Source organism: Eulemur rufifrons, chromosome 21 (genome assembly GCF_041146395.1).
Source record: "Eulemur rufifrons isolate Redbay chromosome 21, OSU_ERuf_1, whole genome shotgun sequence".
NCBI lineage: Eukaryota > Metazoa > Chordata > Mammalia > Primates > Lemuridae > Eulemur > Eulemur rufifrons.
The window spans coordinates 20844654-20863593 of record NC_091003.1 but is presented as its reverse complement, the minus strand read 5'-3'; the positions used below and the strand labels follow the sequence as shown (position 1 = coordinate 20863593).

The 18940-nt window shown below is 51.9% G+C and overlaps 1 protein-coding gene across 3 annotated transcripts in view; it reads left to right on the top strand.

Annotated features, from left to right (window-relative positions):
• The window catches only part of KIAA1671 (KIAA1671 ortholog), a 133573-nt gene that overhangs the window by 98307 nt on the left and 16326 nt on the right, over window positions 1-18940 (top strand). For all 3 annotated transcript variants that reach the window (XM_069497605.1, XM_069497604.1, XM_069497606.1), the window contains one exon: window positions 16473-16591. In XM_069497605.1, the coding sequence (XP_069353706.1) occupies window positions 16473-16591 (119 nt within the window). The remainder of the gene's footprint in view (window positions 1-16472; window positions 16592-18940) is intronic.

The window sequence follows — 18940 nt, the reverse complement described above, 5'->3', positions numbered from 1 at the left end:
GACGTGTTATTTTTCATGAAAACATCGGACCGAGAGCCGTTCCCAGGGCCAAGCGTGCTGCGGTCGTCACCGTGGGAGCCGCGTACAGTACGTGGAGGCCAGGAAGGCAACCTAGGGAGCATCGCTGAGTCTGGGCTCCCTCGGCAGGTCACTTCCCTTTGTACCTCAGTTTCCCCACCTGGATACTGACAGTGGCTAATGTGGCCCCCGCCGATAGGAGCAGAATATTTGAAGCCCCCAAATTTGGTTTTCACATTTGGAGATCACATGTATGAAAGCACTCAGCAAGGGGTCTCACGGGTAGAAGTCGGTGCCCGATCGGTGTTTAAAAAGAAAAGAAACGAAAGCCAAGTACAGTGGGGACTCTGGGCGCCTGCGAACGGGGAGAAGCCGGGTCCGCCTCCCGCTCCCCGTCTGCGGATTGTCCTGCGCCCTGCGGGGACACAGTGGGCGCCCGGCACTTCGTGTGCTCGCCCGTGGGACCATCTGGGAAGCTCCAGGTTTCAGAGTGGGCGAAGGGATGTGATTTGGGGAAATGAGGGGGTGGGGGATGCTTCAGCCCCTCCCTTGCTCCTCGGTGGGCAGGCCAGATGTCAGAGACGCTGTCTGTGGCACTCTTGGCGTTTCATGACCGTATCCCACCGCCCGTGCTTGGCACCAGAGCGGTGCCTGCACACAGCAGGTGCTCAGAGGAGGGAAGGAGGGGCTTCCCGCGTGCTGGGGCTTCGTACTCGCTATTGTGTTTCACCTGTAACAGCTGGGAGCGGGGGGTCCCGTTTTCCCATTTATATAGATGAGGACACTGAAACTTGGTATGGTAGACCCTCTATATTAATCTACAGCCTGGGCCTTGGTCTGTCTGCCCTTCCTTCCTCCCTCCCTCCCCTCTCCCCTCTCCCCTCTCCCCCTCCCCTCTCCCCCATCCCCCCCCCTCCACTCTCCCCCTCCTCCCTCCCCCCTCCCCTCTCCCCCCTCCCCCTCTTTTTTCCTCCCTCCTTCCTCACACATTCACGGAGCACCTACGTTGTGCTAGGTTTGCCCCTGGGAGGAGGGAGGTAAGCCCAGTGTGGGCCCAGCCTTCCCTCCGAGGTCCTCCGTCTAGGGTGGGGTTGGTCAGAGCTGGCACAAGCCCCTGCCCCTCCCGTCCAGGGCCCTAAGTGCTCTAGGAGAGCTGTCAGAGAGGAGAGGGCTGCAGACAGCTGGGTCTTGAAGGTAGAGTAGGAGTCCCCCAGCAGATGGCGGCAGAGAAGGGCACTCCAGGCAGAAGGTCTCAGCAACAGGCGACCGCGTGGCTCGTCGGGGAGCAGCACACCGTCTGTTCCCTCCAAAGCAGACGCCTGCCAAGAGGGCCAGCCAGTGACAGCCCTGACAGGGGTCGCGGGGCAGCGAGTGCCGAGCCAAGGGGCTGGGACTTTATCCAGCCGCTCTGGGAGGGACGCCAGCCCCGGGGCTTCCAGCTCACCGGGGATGTTTGCCCCTGGGAGCCTTGCGGAGGCTGGGACGGTGAGTGGGCTCAGCTGGCATCTCACTCCCGTAACTGCTCCCGTCTCCCCTTCGGAGAATGAATGGCGTTTCCTGCCAAGGCTTTATTTTCCGGAAGCCGAGGGCAGTTGTTGCTGCAATGATTCTTAACAATTCCTATAAATTCCGCCAACTCCTCTGAGAGAGCATTAGCTGGAGTGATGTCTACCAGGAATTCCGAAAACAGCTAATTCCTAAAAGCTCCCTGTGTCATCCTGCCTCTCCCGCTTGGTGTCTCCTGCTGGTTTCAAAGCCAGAGAGATGATTCTGGCTTAGGAGCATCGGAACCATCGCAGTCACTTCCCCAGCACCTACCGTCTGCCGGGCACAGCGCTCAGCACTTCACAGCGGTCATCATCTGCTCATGCAGTGCCGGCTTCAGGGCCGGATGTTAGAGCAGTTCTCTGCTATCACTGAGGCTCAGAGAGATGAAGTAACTTTCCCAGCGCTGCACAGCCTGTACGTGCCAGGGAGCTAGGACTGGAGCCTGGGTCTGTCTGGCGCCAAGGCTCTTGCTAACCTGGCATCTCTTGGGATTCCTTGAATCCCTGTGACCTTGGTGGTCTGCAGCTAAAGTCCTAGCCCCTCAGAGGCAAGGCGCCACCCCTTCCCTTCTGCACCCCTTCCGGAATTCACTGGCGGTGCAGAGAGGCGTCAGGAAGGAGGAAATAGGCTGCTTGATTTTCTGGGGTGCCGGTCACGATCCTTGCCTTGAGTCCTGTCCCCTCCTCCCCCCTGGAGCTCCCATTCCTGCCCTGTGTCTGGCACCTCCAGCATCTCACCTCCTCCCCTCTCTGTGCCCTTCCTCCTGCAGCTCCCCAAGATCGAACCCCTCTCCTTCCACTGGCTAACTCCTACTCTTCATTGAAGACTCAACTCACCGCCTCCAGGAAGCCTTCCCTGACCTCCCCCCTTCCCCTTTCTCCATGCTACATCCATCCCAACCCCTGCGGATTCTGCCGCTGTCCTGCCCGTGCCCTGCTGAAATGGTCGCTTACACCTCCATCTCCCTTGATTTTCAACTTCCCCAGGGCAGATACCGGGGGCATCTCAGCATCCTTAGCGTAGTTCTGGCATACAGGAGGTGCTGCATAAGCGTTCACTGTCCTGAGCTAGTTCTGGGTGACTTCTGAGCTCCCTTCCTACTTGAAAGTCCCTGATCCTGTGGTTTTTGTGGGGAACAAGTGTTTTTCTCTGCTGCTGCCATCACTGGGTGGTGTCGCAGAGGAGGGGACCCGACGGGGAGCGACCACAGTTGGCTCTGGAGGGGGCTGCTCCCCGCCTGTCAGCAGAACCCCTGGATCCCAGTGATGGACCCCTATTTCACAGAGGGGGAAACTGAGGTCCCGAGAAATTGACTTATCTGAGGTGACCCAGCCAAGGAACGCTCTGTGTGACCTTTGAACCCCTTCCCTGTGCTGAGCCACAGGGGCAGGTGGGCGTCCAGGGAGTGGACGTTGTCAGGAAGGCTGCACCTGGCTGCCCCGTGCCCCCCGCCCCCACCGCCCTTCTCTAAGGCCTGCCCCTCGCCCGCACTTTGCCTCTCGCTGTCCCTGGAGTGGCCTGGTACAGCGCCTGGCCCTGGGAAACAGAGCTCAGCCACCGCCCAACACCACGCGGGAAAGAGTCCGAGTCCGTAGGGGACTCAGCGCTCCGCTCCCCCAGCCCCCGGGCCAGGAGGTCATAGCGCTTGCCTGACTGAGCTTCCGGGTGTGTTCTGGGTCCTTTTCTTATTTTGAAAGAATTCCTCAAACAAAACATGCTCACCATAGAGAAATAAGATTATAGAAGATTATAGACAGGAAAGAAGAAAATAAAATTATTTAGCACCCTCCCCCCCAGGAATAAGCCTTGTAACATGCCTGAATCCTTTAAGATTTTTTTGCATTTATATATGGAATATATATGTGCATATATAATAAAACTCTACACATATATTTTGCATATATATACATATGTATAGATAGATGAACACAATCCAAGCGTGCTACGTGCACTCTTTCGTACCCAGTGTCCTTTCCCTTCCCGCGTCAGGGCGTGTGGGAAGACCCGCAGCCTCATTTTCCGTGGCCGTGCTGGGTTCTGGTATTTTGGGGTCATGCCTATTTTATTTGCTCAGCCTCTGACTGATTTTTGGATACTTAAGTTGCTTCCAGTTTTTCTGTCTTATAAATAATGGTGCAGTAAACATCCCCGGGCATGTGTGTGCACACACCTGCCCATTCAGAATAACTTTCAGAATAGCTCTTAGGAGGGGGGTGAGCGGGACACGGGCCAAGGGCATGTGCAGTTTTAAGGCCGTGATGCACCGTTGCTGTGCGGGTTTAAGCCCATGGTCATGGTCATTTACACGCGTGTGGGTTGGGTGGGATGATGAAATCCCTCCGGCGTCGGCTAGACTTTGGCGTGAGCACACACACACACACACGTGCACACACACATGCGTGCAGGCAGACGCACACTCATGCACATACGTGCACACAGTCACATACGCAGGCAAGTTGCTTAACTTCTCTGAGCCTCAGTTTTCTCCTATATAAATGTCACACCAGGTTTGCAATTCCCGATCCACCATTCTGACAGCCAGAAAGCTCTCATGTGAGGCAAAACTATCCCCCTAGCAACGCACTGATGTGAAGTTGTTCACGGCATTTATTTATTCTACGTGGTGGGGCTCTTCCTACCTGTCGCTGCGAAATCTGAACACGTCTGCTTACGTAGTGCTGCGCTGCTCCTGTGTTTGTCAACCTTGCTTCTTCCACTTATTGTCCCCCAGGGGGCCTCTCTAAACATGTTTTTCCTAATTGCCTCCCTATGAAAGTTTAATGTCACAGATATATTGTATATCCGTATAGGTATTGTATGCATATCTGTGCTTTATACATTGAAAGATTGTTTATCATACACACTCCTGCAAAAACAATTATTTGCCCCTTTGGGTGCAGTACCACTTGTTTTGGGAATGCATGACTAGACCAGTAGTTCTCAACTGGGGGTGACTTTGCCACCCCCCCACCTGGCGCCATTTGGCCACATCTGGAGACATTTTCAGTTGTCATGACTGCAGGGATGGGGTGCTGCGGACATTGGTGGCTCTAGGACAGTAGCCAGGGACACTGTTAAACATCCTGCAGAGCACAGAACAGCCCCCACCGTGTGTCCATAGTGGCCCTGTTGGGAACCCCTTCCCTAGACCCCACTGAGGGTGTCGTACAATATACGATATGTCCACACATTGCCTTTCTAAAATCTGAGAAGTCCCGCATTTGAAACAGACCTGGCCCCTAGGTTTGGGATCGGGGCCAGCAGAGCTGTGACAGTATAAGCCACTTCACAGTGGGGGAGGGCGGCCCCTTTGGGGGCTGGCGCAGTGAAGCGCGTTGCTGGGCACCCATGCCACAGTGCGTGCTCACCCACGATGAACCAAGAAGCCCAGAGTCCCGGCGCTTGGATATTTCCCCACATTGAGAAACAGGCCCTTCTGCCCCTGGCCGCCCTGGCCATGGCACTCGAGCAGCCTTTGGGGGCTTTTCAGCATCGCTAGGTCTGACTGCCAAGTCTGCCGAGTGAGCCTGGGCCCCAAGGATGAGCAGGGCCCCTCCAGCATGCCTGAGCACCTGCACATGCCCCGGCTGCTTCCGTTTGGGTCCCCTGTGGGCTTTGACCCAGGCACGGTCTCATCGGAACGGGCCCCTGGGCTTTGATGTGCCAGGCTTTGCAGCCAGCTGCCAGCACAGCTTCCAGGCGCCTGCGCCCTGCATCCCAGAGCCCACAGCTGAGGCTTCCAAAGAGCCCCCCAAATTGCTCGGACCAACGCACCACCCGATAGCCATGTGCCAAGCAGACGCCCGCTTGCTCGATTCCCCCCTGGACAGACAGGAACCATTGCAGGAGGCGGTTCTGCCCCAACCTGGGCACTGTCAAGAGTTGGCCTAAGAGATACCATCGACTTGGGTGTTTTCCAGGGTTTGCTGGTTTACCAAGTGGTGGATTGGGAAACAGGGTGGGTGGGTCTAGCTGTGAGTTAGAACAGGCGGCGCTCTGGGCCCTGGGCAGGGTCTTTGAACAAAGCCACAGGCTGGGCTGGGCACCAGAAGGAAACAGAGCCCTTGGCTCTGTCTCGGGCAATGGAATGTCAGCCCGACTGGTTTTCCGCCTTCACCCGGGGTGGGTGTGGGATTGGCTGTTCATCCACAAAGGAGCCGCCATGCAGGTTTACAGCCATGGGCTCCCAGGCACGGCCTCCCCCCAACTCCTGTGGGGCCCCCCACTACAGGGGAAGGGGAGCTTCGTTCATACCTCATGTTCTGAGCTCTCCTCTTCCCGTGCCCCCACCAGGGGTTCCTCGAGGTCCCAGCTTTCCAAGGTGGGTCACATGCCCACCCTGCAGGGTGGATGGGGCTGCCCAGTGTCTGGCACGGTGCCCACAGCACAACCGTAGGCTCTTAATAAACACGGCATTTACCTCCCGCCAGGCTGTTCCTCTGCCTGCTTTGCTTCCCCTGATATTCCCACCTGTCCAGCTCTGACCTGCTTTTCAAAGCCGAGGTCATGTCCTGCACCTTCCATGGGCCCTCTGTTACCTGCTGCAGTGGACTCTCTGTCCGAGGCCCAGAAGGACCTTGGACACTTGGGATAGGAAATGTTTATGAATCAGTGGAACTCGGGGTGCCCAAGGAGGTGATTCCAGACACAGTTTTCTGCCCCTTGTTCTTCCTAAACTTATCTAGAATGATTTTGACGTCTTTCCATATCCGCCCTTAAGTTTCTACGTCACTGTTGTTAAACGGCTACACCCTATTATTCCTTTGCACCAATAAGCTTGTGGAAAAGCAATGAGCTGTGTTTGCTGTCCCCAAAAACAGCGCTGCTGTGACCATCCTTTGTGTGTGACTTTGTGTGTGTGTGCATATGTGTATCGTATATGTTTTGTGTATATGTGTGTTTGTGTTTTTGTGTGTGTGTTTCTATGTGTGTGTGTTTTATGTGTATGCATTTGCGTATATATATAGATATATATATATGTGTATAGGCAGCTGTGTTTGTGTGTGCATTTGTGTGCCTTTGTGTATTTTTGTGTGCATGTATTTATGTATTTTTGTGTTGACTATTTTTTGTATGTGTGTACATTGGTGTATATATTTGTATGTGTGTATATTCATGTGTCTATGTGTGTATGTTTTTGTGTATACGCATTTGTGTGTATATATATACAAACATGTCTATTTGTGTGTGTGCGCCTGTGTGTGCATGTGCATCGTGTGTATACATGTGTGCGCATGCATTTGTGTCTGTGTGCATCGCTCTGCTGGATGAACTGCCAGCAGCAGGGGCGGTGGAGCCATGTGGGGACACTGGAATGTGCTTGTCCCCACAGATCATGGCTGGGCTGGTGGCCGTGTCCTGCCAGGGAGAGAGCTCCGGGGCCTCAGTCTGGCGGACCTGGGGTCCCGTGTCCGTGGGGGGACACACACCCCCGGCTCCCTGCCTTCTCACCGGGTTGACACTTACACTTCAAGGCTGCAATTCTGTCACCTGACAAGTTGAGCCCTTGCCTGAAATAAACTGTGAGAGAGATGTTTTGACATGTGATGTTTCAAAAAAAGAAGTCAGATTTGGCTTAGGCTGTTTTAAGAATCCCTCCAACAGGAGCCAAGGCAGGGTGGGTGGGAGCAGAGAGGAGATGCTGGGAAACATACAAAATTCATATATTTATGTATCATTATACAGTTTTAAAATTTACTTTTTATTTTACCAGCTGAAAATGTTACCAAATACAAAGGGAGTTAGAATAAAAAACAGGGCTTCTCCCTCCCCTTCCCCAGTCCCTCTCCTGGCGACAAGTGTTGCTGCAGTTTTGCTGTGTCCCCTTCGATGGTCTCTGCATTGTCAAATGTTCACATTTTCCCCTCGCAGACAAATGGCCGCGTGCGCCACCTGTTAGCTCGCACCTTGCTTCACTCGCCGGACGGTGCATCTTGGAGGTTGTTTCATGTCAGCTCACTGACATCTGCCTCATTCTTTTTAGCAACTCTTTCTTCCAATGACGCAGTGTGTCACGTCGAAGTTGTTCTATGATTTAGGTTAAATACATTTCCAAAAACTCCAAATTCCCCTTTCCCGTGGCTCCTCTTAGTCTTAGAACTGTGGAACTTTTATTAATAGAACTTTAGATTTAAAAGGGAAATCAGATTTTTCTGTCTGCATGCAAGAGGATGACAATATTTCTAGAATGTTCTATGCTCCTCCCCTCCTGCTGCACCAAGGTTCCTGATTATTTTGGGGGATCGATCTCTCCTATTGTGCATCTTCAGTCGATCACACTGGCTACCCTCGTTTCACTGTTTGTCAGCACAAGGCACATAGTGCTTTGTAAAAGACAGTTTAATTGTTTTAAAAAGCTGCAAGAATGAAATGGCAATGGGCGTATATAAAAACAGACGGCCGTGCGCCATATCCAGGTTTGGGTGAGCAGCAGTCTCGTTCATAGTCATTAGAGAGGGACAGGGGATCGTTTATGGGCTCATTTGCTCACTCGTGCACTCATGCGTCTGTCCGTTACGGGTTGCTTGCTGTCCACAATGGCCGTCTCTGAACTTGGCACTGGGATTTGAGGGTGAACAGCCCCTAGTGTCTGTCCTCAGGGAGCTCACAGTTTGGAGAAGACAATGACCACAGGCCAGCATAATAATTTCTATGATGGGGTGGGCACAGGAGGTTCCATGAGGGGTCCCAAAGGCCCACCTGGGGATGGGGCAGCTGGGAGAGGCTTGCCGGGGGGTTGATGTCTGAGCTGCATTTTAGGGACACATTCCAAGCAGGCCCCAGGCCAGCATTGCCAGCAGCTAACGGACTAGACCAAGAAGTCTCCCAGAGGAGCATCTCCCGGGTGAAATTGCAACAGGTGTTGGCAGAGTGGGGGGTACCAGGTCGCAGACTTGGAGCCGGACCACCTGGGTTCGAATCAGGCTCCTCCCTCTCCGGGCCTCAGTCTTCCCATCTGGAAAATGGGGGTGATAGCACTGCCTGATTCTTAGGATTCAGTGTGGCAGCTTGGCATACAGTAAGCACCATGTAAGTGTTTGTTGTTGTTGTTTCTGTTTAACGTCTCAGAGCCTCAGCTCCCTTATCTGTGAAATGGGGATATTTCATAGTATCTATTATGGGAATTACACTGGATGCTCTACATAAGGAATTTGACACGGTGCCAGGCACACAGTTGGTGCTACTTAGAGTTTGTGGTTATTACTATTCTTATCGCCTCCTTGCCCACCTCTGACACCCGGAAAGCAGGCTCCAGAGTGCCGGCGGGGCTTCTCGGGGCAGGGGGAGCCCTAGGTCTGAGGCTGCCCCGAGCCTGGGCCTCCCCGCCCAGCTGCTGTTGCTGTTTATACCCTACGCGGAAGCCCCCACTCACAGCCTTGTCGGGAAACCAAATACGCCTCCTAAGGACCAACTGCAAACGTGTGTTCCTGTCACTTTGGGTAACACTTGTCCCATGGAGACAGCGTGTCTCTGCCAGAGCCACGCGCGCCGTGGTGGATGACTCATCTGCCCTGCAGAGCTGGGCCCGGGGTCATTTTGTGATGTGGGACCTTCCCCAGGGTGCCCTCTGTGGGGAGCAGCTGACGGACGTCCAGGTCGGGGGACACTCAGGGATCTGGTCCAGGCAGCCCCTTTGGATCTTAGCTGAATGGCGGGACTGTCAGGCCGCGTGAGCCCTGTTAGCACATTGGTACAGTGTTTGCCAAAATCACGTGTTTGGGGAACTTAACAGTGGACATCGTCACTGTCACATGAACTGGCATCAGTCAGCACTGACCGTGTGCGAGTTCAGCCAGGTGTGCGCAAGCTCTCGCCAGACGTGTGATACAATCCTCCCAGCTCCCCTAAGCCTCCTCTCCATTCCCATTTCACAGATGGGGAAATTGAGGTGTAGAAAGGTTGAGTCACAGCTAGCAAATGTCAGAGCTGGATTCACCCCCGTCTGTTCCATCGTAGAGCCCTAGCTCAGAACTGCTAACCTGTCCTGACTCCAACGTGTTGGAGCAATGGGGTAGGCTAATTTTGCATCTGCAACCTAAAAGTTTGTGGTTTAGGTTGCTAATCAGCAGAGTGTCAAAGGGAGCTGTTCAGAGGACGTGTGCAGAGGTCATGCTGGACCTTCCGAAAGACCGTCCTGGAAGCCAGGGGTGCAGGGTGCATGTGAGACAAACAGCGGGACTAGACCCGTCTTTGACCTCCACCCCTTCCCAGTCTCTTCCTGGCCCCACCGAGACCCCACCCCTGGGCACACTTAGCGATGGACCGTGCTGACCAGAGGGCTGACTGAGCATCTCTCCCCTGCCCGGCCCTCAGTTTTCCCCTCTGTAAAATGGTCATTGAGGGCCCAACAAAGGTCCCAGCGTCAAGCCAGAGCCAAGAGAACATGGCAACTTTGGAGAGCACAAGCGAGGGTGGCAGCGAACCCAGATTCAAATCCCAGCTCCACCACTTTCGAACCATGTGACCTTGGGCACGCTGGATTGCCTCTCGGGGCCTTGGTCTCCTTCTCTGTAAAATGGGTCCACGTTCCTACATCACGGACTCGTTAGCGGCTTTCCATGGCAGAGTGACTGGCACATCGTCAGCGCTCAATAGTGTCAGCCGTTGTTGTTATGGTTACCAATGTTACTATTGCAGGTCTGACCCAGACGCAGGATGGTAAAATGCAGCAGGCTCTCGGGGGCACTGACACAGAGCAGGTGTCCCCCATGCCAGCCGAGGCCCTGTGACCACAGAGCTCCCTGCGGGGAGCTGGGGATGAGACACACTTCTAGAATTGCTCAGAATTGCTCTGTCAGCTCTGTGCCGCCGGCGTGGTCCTGACTCAGGGATCTTTCTTAGGTGGATGTGTCACACACCCCAGAATGCTTGCAGGCTCAATATTTTCCCTCTTCCCAACCCCTCCATAGCTACACTGCCTTTTCTGGTTAAGAGGCTTCACACCTACTCACTACAAAAAAAATCCTTTTCAGAAACCTTCCTCCAACAAATCTTTTCAACAGCTGCCAGCTGCCAGGCATTGTTCTAAGTGCTGGGCACAGTCATGAATGAAACAGTTCCCCATGGATCAGGGATCAGCAGACTACGGCCTAAGGGCCAAATCTAGCCAGCCGCCTGCTTTGTAAATAAAGTTTTATTGGAACACAGTCACGCACATTCGCTTACCTGTTAGCCTGAGCTGCTTTCTGGTTAGCAACGGTGGAGTTGAGTGATTCGGACAGAGACTGTATGGCCCTCAAAGCCCAAAGTATTTACCATCTGGCCCTTTCTAGAAAGTTTGCCAAGCTCTGGTGTAGATTAACAAATAAAGAGCCCCCTTCTGATTTGTTCTTAATGCATGACGTGTGCAATACAACACTACTAGGAAGCATGGTTTAATCAATTCTATTTAATTTTGTCATCTGATTATATTGGGCTATAAAATTATAAGTGTGTAACTCAATAAAATATCCATCAAAAGGCAACCTGCTATCTCACCACCACACAGCATGCCTGTTAACAGTTTGCCATGGAAACTTCCAGATGTTTTTCTTTGCTTATACTCACATTTATGTGTTGATTTTTACAATGCTGGTATCACAATACATATTGCTTTGTTACCTTTTTAATTTTTTTTATGTTTGCTAGTGTACGGCAAACATCTTTCAGTGACGGTAAATATCCTTTCTGAACATCGTTTACTTTGGCTGCGTTTTATCCGTTGTGTGGACACTGAATTTCACAGTCCCCATCCGCTGGACGTCTGGGTTGTTTGCAGTATTTTGCAACGATAGCTCATCCTGCAGGGAGGCGTCCGTGTTCGTAGATCTTGACGATGTATCTGATGATTTCCTTGAGATAAAGTTTTTGAACTAAAGTTACTGAGTTAAGGGTGTGTGCGTTTTAAATTTCAGAACACGTGTCATGGCATGTTTTCACAAAGCCCTTAGAGGAGCGTGTTAGCCTGGTCTCCCCAGTGTGGACATCAGAGAGCTGTCATGCCAGGGCCAGGCTGGGACAGTCATCTTCGCCTGCAAGACAAGAGCCCAGAGTTTTCACCCACCAGTGGCTTTGGGGCTTGCGAGCTAGTCTGAGCAAGTGGTTTTCACACCTGCCAAGTTCTTGTTTTTTTGAGAGCATTTTTATGTATATTTCCTCCTCACAGCTTCCTGGAGCGCTGGGAAGAAGGCGGTGCAGGTGGCATGTTAGTTAGTGGCTGCAAGGAGCACTCAGGAAAGTCCCAGAGCCTGGGTTCCAGTCCCCCAGCACTGCCTCCCACACGCCATGAGAACTAAGAGCCCCGTAGCTGTTCCCCTTTCTGGGCTTCTGTTTCTTCCTCTGAAAAAGAAGGGCCGACTGAACGGACTCAGGGGGTCCTCCCAGGTCTAAATTGTAGAATTCAGTTAACCTCATTTGACCAATGACAAAGCTGAGCTATGGAGTGGGGACATTGACATAGGGGGACCAATTGGGACACAGCTCTTCTGCCTGCCTTTTAACCTACCATGTGTATTTTCAGACTCCCTTGTAGATATCTACTTGCCTACAGTCAGTCAGGGATTTTATAGCGGCCTGTGAGGCAACACTGGGAAGAACGTCCTGCCTTCGAGCGAATAAAATAATCTGACCTTTAGAAAGTTTTAGAAGAGCCTCGGGCCTTTATTGCGGTTGATCTTGAGCCCTGGTAGCCCTGGGAGTTAAGCTCAGGCACTGCTGATTCGAAGTCCTGCCAGGGTCTGGTAGAGTGGTGAGGCGTAAGTAACTTGCAGTGCATATAAAGTCACCAGGGTGCTACCTAGAGAAAGTATTGGTAAACAGCTCGCTTTCTTAAGCCACAGTACAAGATGAATTCCCTTACTTCGGATTTGATGGTCCGTGTTAAAGAGTAGAGACCACAGTGACATTCACCACAATGTCACATCACATCTACTTTGCCTGAACATTGAGGCACAGAGAGGTTAAGTAACTTGTCTAAGGTCACACAGCTACTCTATAGTAGATCCTGGATTGAAATCCAGGTATTCTGGCTCTAAAAACAGTGCCTGTCCAGGGAAGACTGATAAGAAATAGGCCAATTATAATTATTATATCATGGGAAGTTCTCCAGCAGTGCCGTCCACTAGAACTTTCTGCAGTGATAGAAATGTTCGTTTGTCTGTGCTGTTCAATATGTTAGCCATATGAAGGTGACCATGGAGACCTTGAAGTATGGCTAGTGCCACCGAGGAACTGAATTCTTAATATTATTTAATTTTAATTAATTAAAGAACTCGAATCAGCATGAAAAAAACAACCCCCTCAAAAAGTATGCAAAAGGCATGAACAGAAGTTTTTTCCGAAGAAGATAGACAAATGGCCAACAAACATATGCAAAAATGCTCATCATCACTAGTCATCAGGGAAATGCGAATTAAAACTGCAATGAGATATCACCTTACACCTATCAAAATAGTCGTTAAAAAGTCAAAAAACAATAGATGCTGGCGTGGATGCAGAGAGAAAGGAACGCTCATGCACTGTTGGTGGGACTGCAAATTCGTACAACCTCTATGGAAAACAGTATGGAGATTCCTCAAAGAAATAAATGTAGACCTACCATTCGATCCGGCAATCCCACTACTGGGTATCTACCCAAAGGAAAAGAAGTCATTTTATAAAAAACACACCTGCACTCAAATGTTTACTGCAGCACAATTCACAATCGCAAAGATGTGGAATCGCCCCAAGTGTCCATCCGTTCACAAGCAGACAAAGAAAATGTGTTATACGATCATGTGCACCGTGGCTGTGTACTACTCAGCCATGAAAGGGAATGAAATAATGTCTTCTGTAGCTACTCGGGCTGAACTGGAGACCACTATCCTAAGTGAAGTATCTGAGGAATGGAAAACCAAACACCACATGTTCTCACTAATAAGTGGGAGCTAAACTATGGGCATTTGCAGACACGAAGAGATATAAACGACATTGGAAACCAAGAAGGGGGGATGAGGGGGGTGAGGAATAAACACTTTCCTATTGGGTGCAATGAATACTACTACTCTTCTGGGGACAGGCACACCAAAAGCCCTGACTTAAGCATTATACAAGGGTATCTATGTAACAAAAACATTTGTACCCCCTTAATATTTTGAAATAAAAAAAAATTTAAAAGTCCAGCCTGAGCAACATAGCAAGACTTGGTCTCTACTAAGAAAAAAAAAAAAATCTGAGAGCGCACTTGGACGACCACGCCCATTCCTGGGTCTCAGGGAGAAGTCTGCCAAGCGTGTCACGCCTCTGAGCATGTCAGGTGACCTTTCAAGGCAAAAACAGAAATGCCGCCCTAAGTGGGGACTGACTCCATCCCTACAGCGTGCTAACAGCGTCCCCACGTTATGCCAGGCACCTGGAGCTTGGGCAGCCTGTCCCAAGACCGGCTTGATCATCAGGTGCCAAAGCCTTAGAGAGGTGCTATGTGTGACCCAGCGATTCTATACTTAGGGATTTCTCTTATGGGAAGAGTCCCCGGATGTTTATCGTATTGTTGATTATAGTAGTGAAAAAATAATGAGCAACCTGAAAGCCCAACGCTTGGGGATCGGTTAATTGAACGATGCTGCCTTCACAGAGCGGAATATTCTTCAGCCACTAAAGATGATGACGTAGAGGAGGTGACTCAAAGTTCTGGACAGGACTAGGCAAGGATACTGTCTTTGGGTGATGGGCTATTTTAAAATGCATTCTTTGTGATTCTCTGTAATTCCTAAGTGTTTTACAATGAGCACGTATTCCTTTGGTAGCTAGAGAAACAAAAGGTTCTACAGGCAGTGGAATTAGGGTGTTTGGACCAGCGGATGTTATTAGGGTCTGTGAGTGTGGCCATTGCTCAGGGGTGACTTGGGGATTTATTCTGAATTCCTGTCCTTGCGTTCACCTCACTGGCAGCATTCCCACGAACATGATGGGGTGCACGAGTATCCCCAAAAGGCAAGAGAGAGAGTATGGGAAAGGACATGAGCACTTATTGGGCATTTCCTGAGTGCCAGGCCCTGTCCTAGGAGCTGTCACATGGGTCCTCTCATTTGGCATCTGTGCCTTTGGGGTGACCACCATTTCCTCACTGAATCCTTGTAACTTCTCTGCAGCTCAGAGAGGGACGTGATGTCCCTGAGGTCACACAGCAAGGCTTTCCCAGGCACTCACTCATTCTGCAGGGCCCTATATGCTTACTTGGCTAAGGATGGTTCCAAGGAAGCCGAATAGAGGCCGCTCCCCCTGCCGGGGAAGAACACAGACTGCTGGGGACCAGCCAGCTCACCTCCACTGATTAGGTCCCTGCTGTGTGCAGCCAGGCTCCAAGCGGGGGACAAAGGTGCTGGAGCCCCCAGTTTTAACGGGCACCTCTGCCGAGCTGCAGAGTCCCACGGGCTCCATCTGTGTTGCGACCGCCACCAGCCCCCACCCAACTCCTGGTTCTCCGCTGCCTGGCACACAGTAGGTGCTCAATAAATATTTGTTGAGTAAATAACTTACGTGTCCTACTTTGCCTGGTATAACTGATAAGTCATCCAGGGTGTGCAGCGAGAAGTTTAGGAAAGCAGTGGTCCCCGTGGGCTGCGATAGCTTTGGCTGAGCTGGCGGGATAGGAAGGTGGAACAACACCAGCAGGGCCGCCGAGGCCAGGAACGTGCGAGGCTTGCTCGTGTGGGATGCGGCGTGTAGGAGGTCAGGGCAGTAGGGTAGGGAGTTTGTTTGGAGCAAGGGCAGGGGATGGGACTGGACAGAAAATTTGGGGCTCAATTGCAAGGGGCCTTGGGATTCCCGTAGGAGGACAATAGGGAGCCCTTGAAGGTTTTTGAGCAGGAGATGAATGACCTGCAGCACATTCCGGCAGAATATGCCTCCTGACCTCAAATGGAACATTCAGAGTAAAGATGTGCCCTGTTGGTCTCTCTGGATTTGGGGGCAAGGTCACTCTCACCCCCTTACCCTCACCTCCATATTCCTCATCAAAAGATGGTGACGGAGAACGTCACTCAAAGCTCAGGCAGCCAAGGCCATCTGAACTGTTACTGTGCCCGTGGCCCAGACGAGGGACTGGGCTTTGGTCTCGCCTGGAGAGCTCTGGCTTCTCCCCTCGCGGTGAAGCCCGGCCCTAAGTGGCAGCCAGTTCAATGGCTCCACCACGAGGAATAGGCTTTTAATTTCCCAAGCGGACAAATTAGGGAAGCAGCAGTCTCCTCATTTAATGGAGACTGTGATGACCTTGGCCCCGTGGCCAGCTCTGTGGTAGCCAGCGCCCTTGCTCTCCTGCCCCCTCTGAGGGTCCAGGCCAAGGGCAGAGATCAATGACTGACCAGGCGCTGGCAGACCAAGGGTTGATGTTGCCTGGGGCACAGTGGTTTGGACTCGGGGTGCAAGACCCCCGCCTGGGTTTGAATTCTGTCACTTTACCTCTCTAAGCCTCAATTTTCTCATCTGTAAAATGGGGATTGTAATAAAACCCACTCTGTAGGCTTGTCGAGGGGCTGCAGTTCAGCAAGGGGATCTCCTGTCAAAGCTTTACCCAGGGCCTGGCCCAAGTTCAGTGCCGCACGGGTGTTGTGCTGGGCGATGCTGGTGGAGGGAACACGGTGGCAGTGGGCACACGGGCAGGGTGCCCTAACCAGCCCCATGAGTCTTGGGGGCTCTCCAGGTAGAGTGACCGCCTTGTCCCAGTTTGCCCAGTTGCAGCACTGAAAGTCCCGCATCCCGTGATGTCTCGGGCAAACCAAGACGGCTGGTCACCCTAGTGCTCAGCCACCACGTGCGGCCCCACTGCTGCGGGCAGCAGGGAACTGGGACGGGTTTGAGCTTGGGGGCCAGGTGATGTGACCTGTGTCAGCCGGGACTGGGGTTCCGAGCGTTTCCCCTGATAGAATCTCCCCTCCGGCTTGTCCTCACAGGACCAACTGAAGCAGTGTTTCTCCAGGAGGCCGCCTGAGGCCAAGGACACCGACACTCTTGTGCACGAAGCCGACAGCCAGTATGGGACGTGGACAGACCAGCGCCACAGCAGGGACAGGTAGGACGCGCATGCGGGGACATGCGGGGATCCAGGCGGCGAGGACGGGCATCTGGGCCGGAGGCGATTTCTACGTTGGTAGAAACTCTTTTGTCTGAAATTATGAGAGGAAACCATTCTTACTGTAAAAACAGAAAAAGAAATTTAGAAAGTACAACACAATTAGAAGGAAAATACTGCATGCACTATCCGAGATAGGCAAACCTACAGAGACAGGAAGCAGATTAGGGGCTGGGGCTGGAGGAGGACAGGGAGTGACTCTTAACGGCCACCGGGTTTTCTTTTGGGGTGACTAAAGTGTTCTAGAACCACACAATGGTGACGGTTGCACAACAGTGTGACTGTGCTAAATGCCACTAATGGTCAATTTTATGTTATGTGGATTTTACCACAATAAAAAAAAATGATGAAGTCTTTGATGATCAAGTTGCGATGAGGATGGAATTGAAAATGCATAAGAGGCCGGGGGCGGTGGCTCACGCCTGTAATCCTAGCACTCTGGGAGGCCGAGGTGGGTGGATCGTTTGAGCTCAGGAGTTCGAGACCAGCCTGAGCAAGAGCGAGACCCCATCTCTACTAAAAATAGAAAGACATTATATGGACAGCTAAAAAAATATATATAGAAAAAATTAGCCGGGCATGGTGGTGCATGCCTGTAGTCCCAGCTACTCGGGAGGCTGAGACAGGAGGATCGCCTGAGCTCAGGAGTTTGAGGTTGCTGTGAGCTAGGCTGACGCCACGGCACTCACTCTAGCCTGGGCAACAGAGTGAGACTCTGTCTCTAAAAAAAAAAATAAAATGCATAAGAAAAAATAAAAGGGAAACAAAGGTTGCTTACAGTATCTGTGAAAGCCGTTTCCCCCTAACTGTAAAATGTGTTTTGTTCATGAGCTGAATGCCGGAAGCCTGGGCCTCGGTTTTGCACGTGTCGCCGTGTGACCCGGGAGCCACCCCCCCCCCCCCCCCCCCCCCCCGCTCTTCCACCTGGCGGATCCCACCTGGGCGCTCCCGTGGGCGGGCGCCCCCTGCTGCCCGGCGGCGGCACTGCAGCCTCCCGCCCCCGGGCCGCCCGGGCGCGGTCCTGCTCCCAGCCCTGGGCAGCGCTGCCATCTGCTGCCTCCGCGGCTGCATTTCCCTGGTCCCTTGCGGAGTTGCCTCAATCCCATCCAACCTCCAACGTCCTCCTTATTCCAAGTGATGGAATCATCCCAAAGCTGACAAAAAGCGTGGGGAAATGCCAGTACCTGGGCTGCAAGTTCTGCTCAAGGGTGCAGTTTGGGGGCGGTGGTGGGGGTGCGGGGTCTTTCAGGATAGACCCACCTGTCAGGTGTGCCCACCTGCCCTTTGTCAAGGTAAGGGTCTCCTATGCCCTGGAGGCTTTGTTAATGCTCTTAACTTGCATGTCTTTTTTATGTATGTGTGTGGAGGAGGGGGGGGGGAAGAGAGTAAATGCCTTGAATCATTTATAAATTTTATATCTTATGTGGTTCCAATTATTAGAGTGGTCCCTGAATGTATTATCATGGTAAGCGATTTCAGCAGGAGGCGAGATCTAAGGACCTGGCTTCTGGAGTCAGACTGCCTGGGCTCAATCCTAGTTCTGCCCCTTCATGCGAGCTAACTCATCTCTATGACTCAGTTTCCTCATCTTGAGCAAGGTTCATATTTAATTTCATGAGGTTATAAGAGGATTGTGGAGGTTATAGGATTACAAAATAATTGTCATAGGATTGTGAAGGGGATTATGTGGCACAGTTTTTAGCACAGTGCCTGGCACATAGTAAATGCTCAGTAAATCGTTAGAAGTACGGGGTGACGATTCGATCAGTATGCACTGTGTACAGGTATTGGAACAGCCCTCTGTCCCCATGAACAAGTATAATTATTATGTGTCAATTATAAACAAAAAAGGGAATACAACGTGAGCTGCAAATGCAAGACATATATGTAATTTCAAATGTCCTAGGAGCCACACCAAAAGAGCAAAAAGAAGCAAGTGAAATTAATTTTAATGATATATTTTATCGAAACCAACAGATCCAAAATACTGTCGTTTCCACATGTAATTAACATGAAAGGTTGTTCGTGAAATATTTTACATTCTCTTTTTCATTCAAAGTGTTGCAAATCCGGCATGTACTTTCTACTCAGGGCACATCTCCACTCTCGCTTGCCACGTCGCAGTAGCCCAGCAGCAGCCTGTGACAGGCAGCTCGCCCATGGGACAGCGCAGGGTTAGAGGGTCTTGAATGGCACCGGGCTGACTCCTCCCATTCTGCACCTGGCCAGGTGTTGCAGGTGGTCCCACGAACAGCACCTGGCTGGCGTGTCTCACGCTGTTTCCCAAGA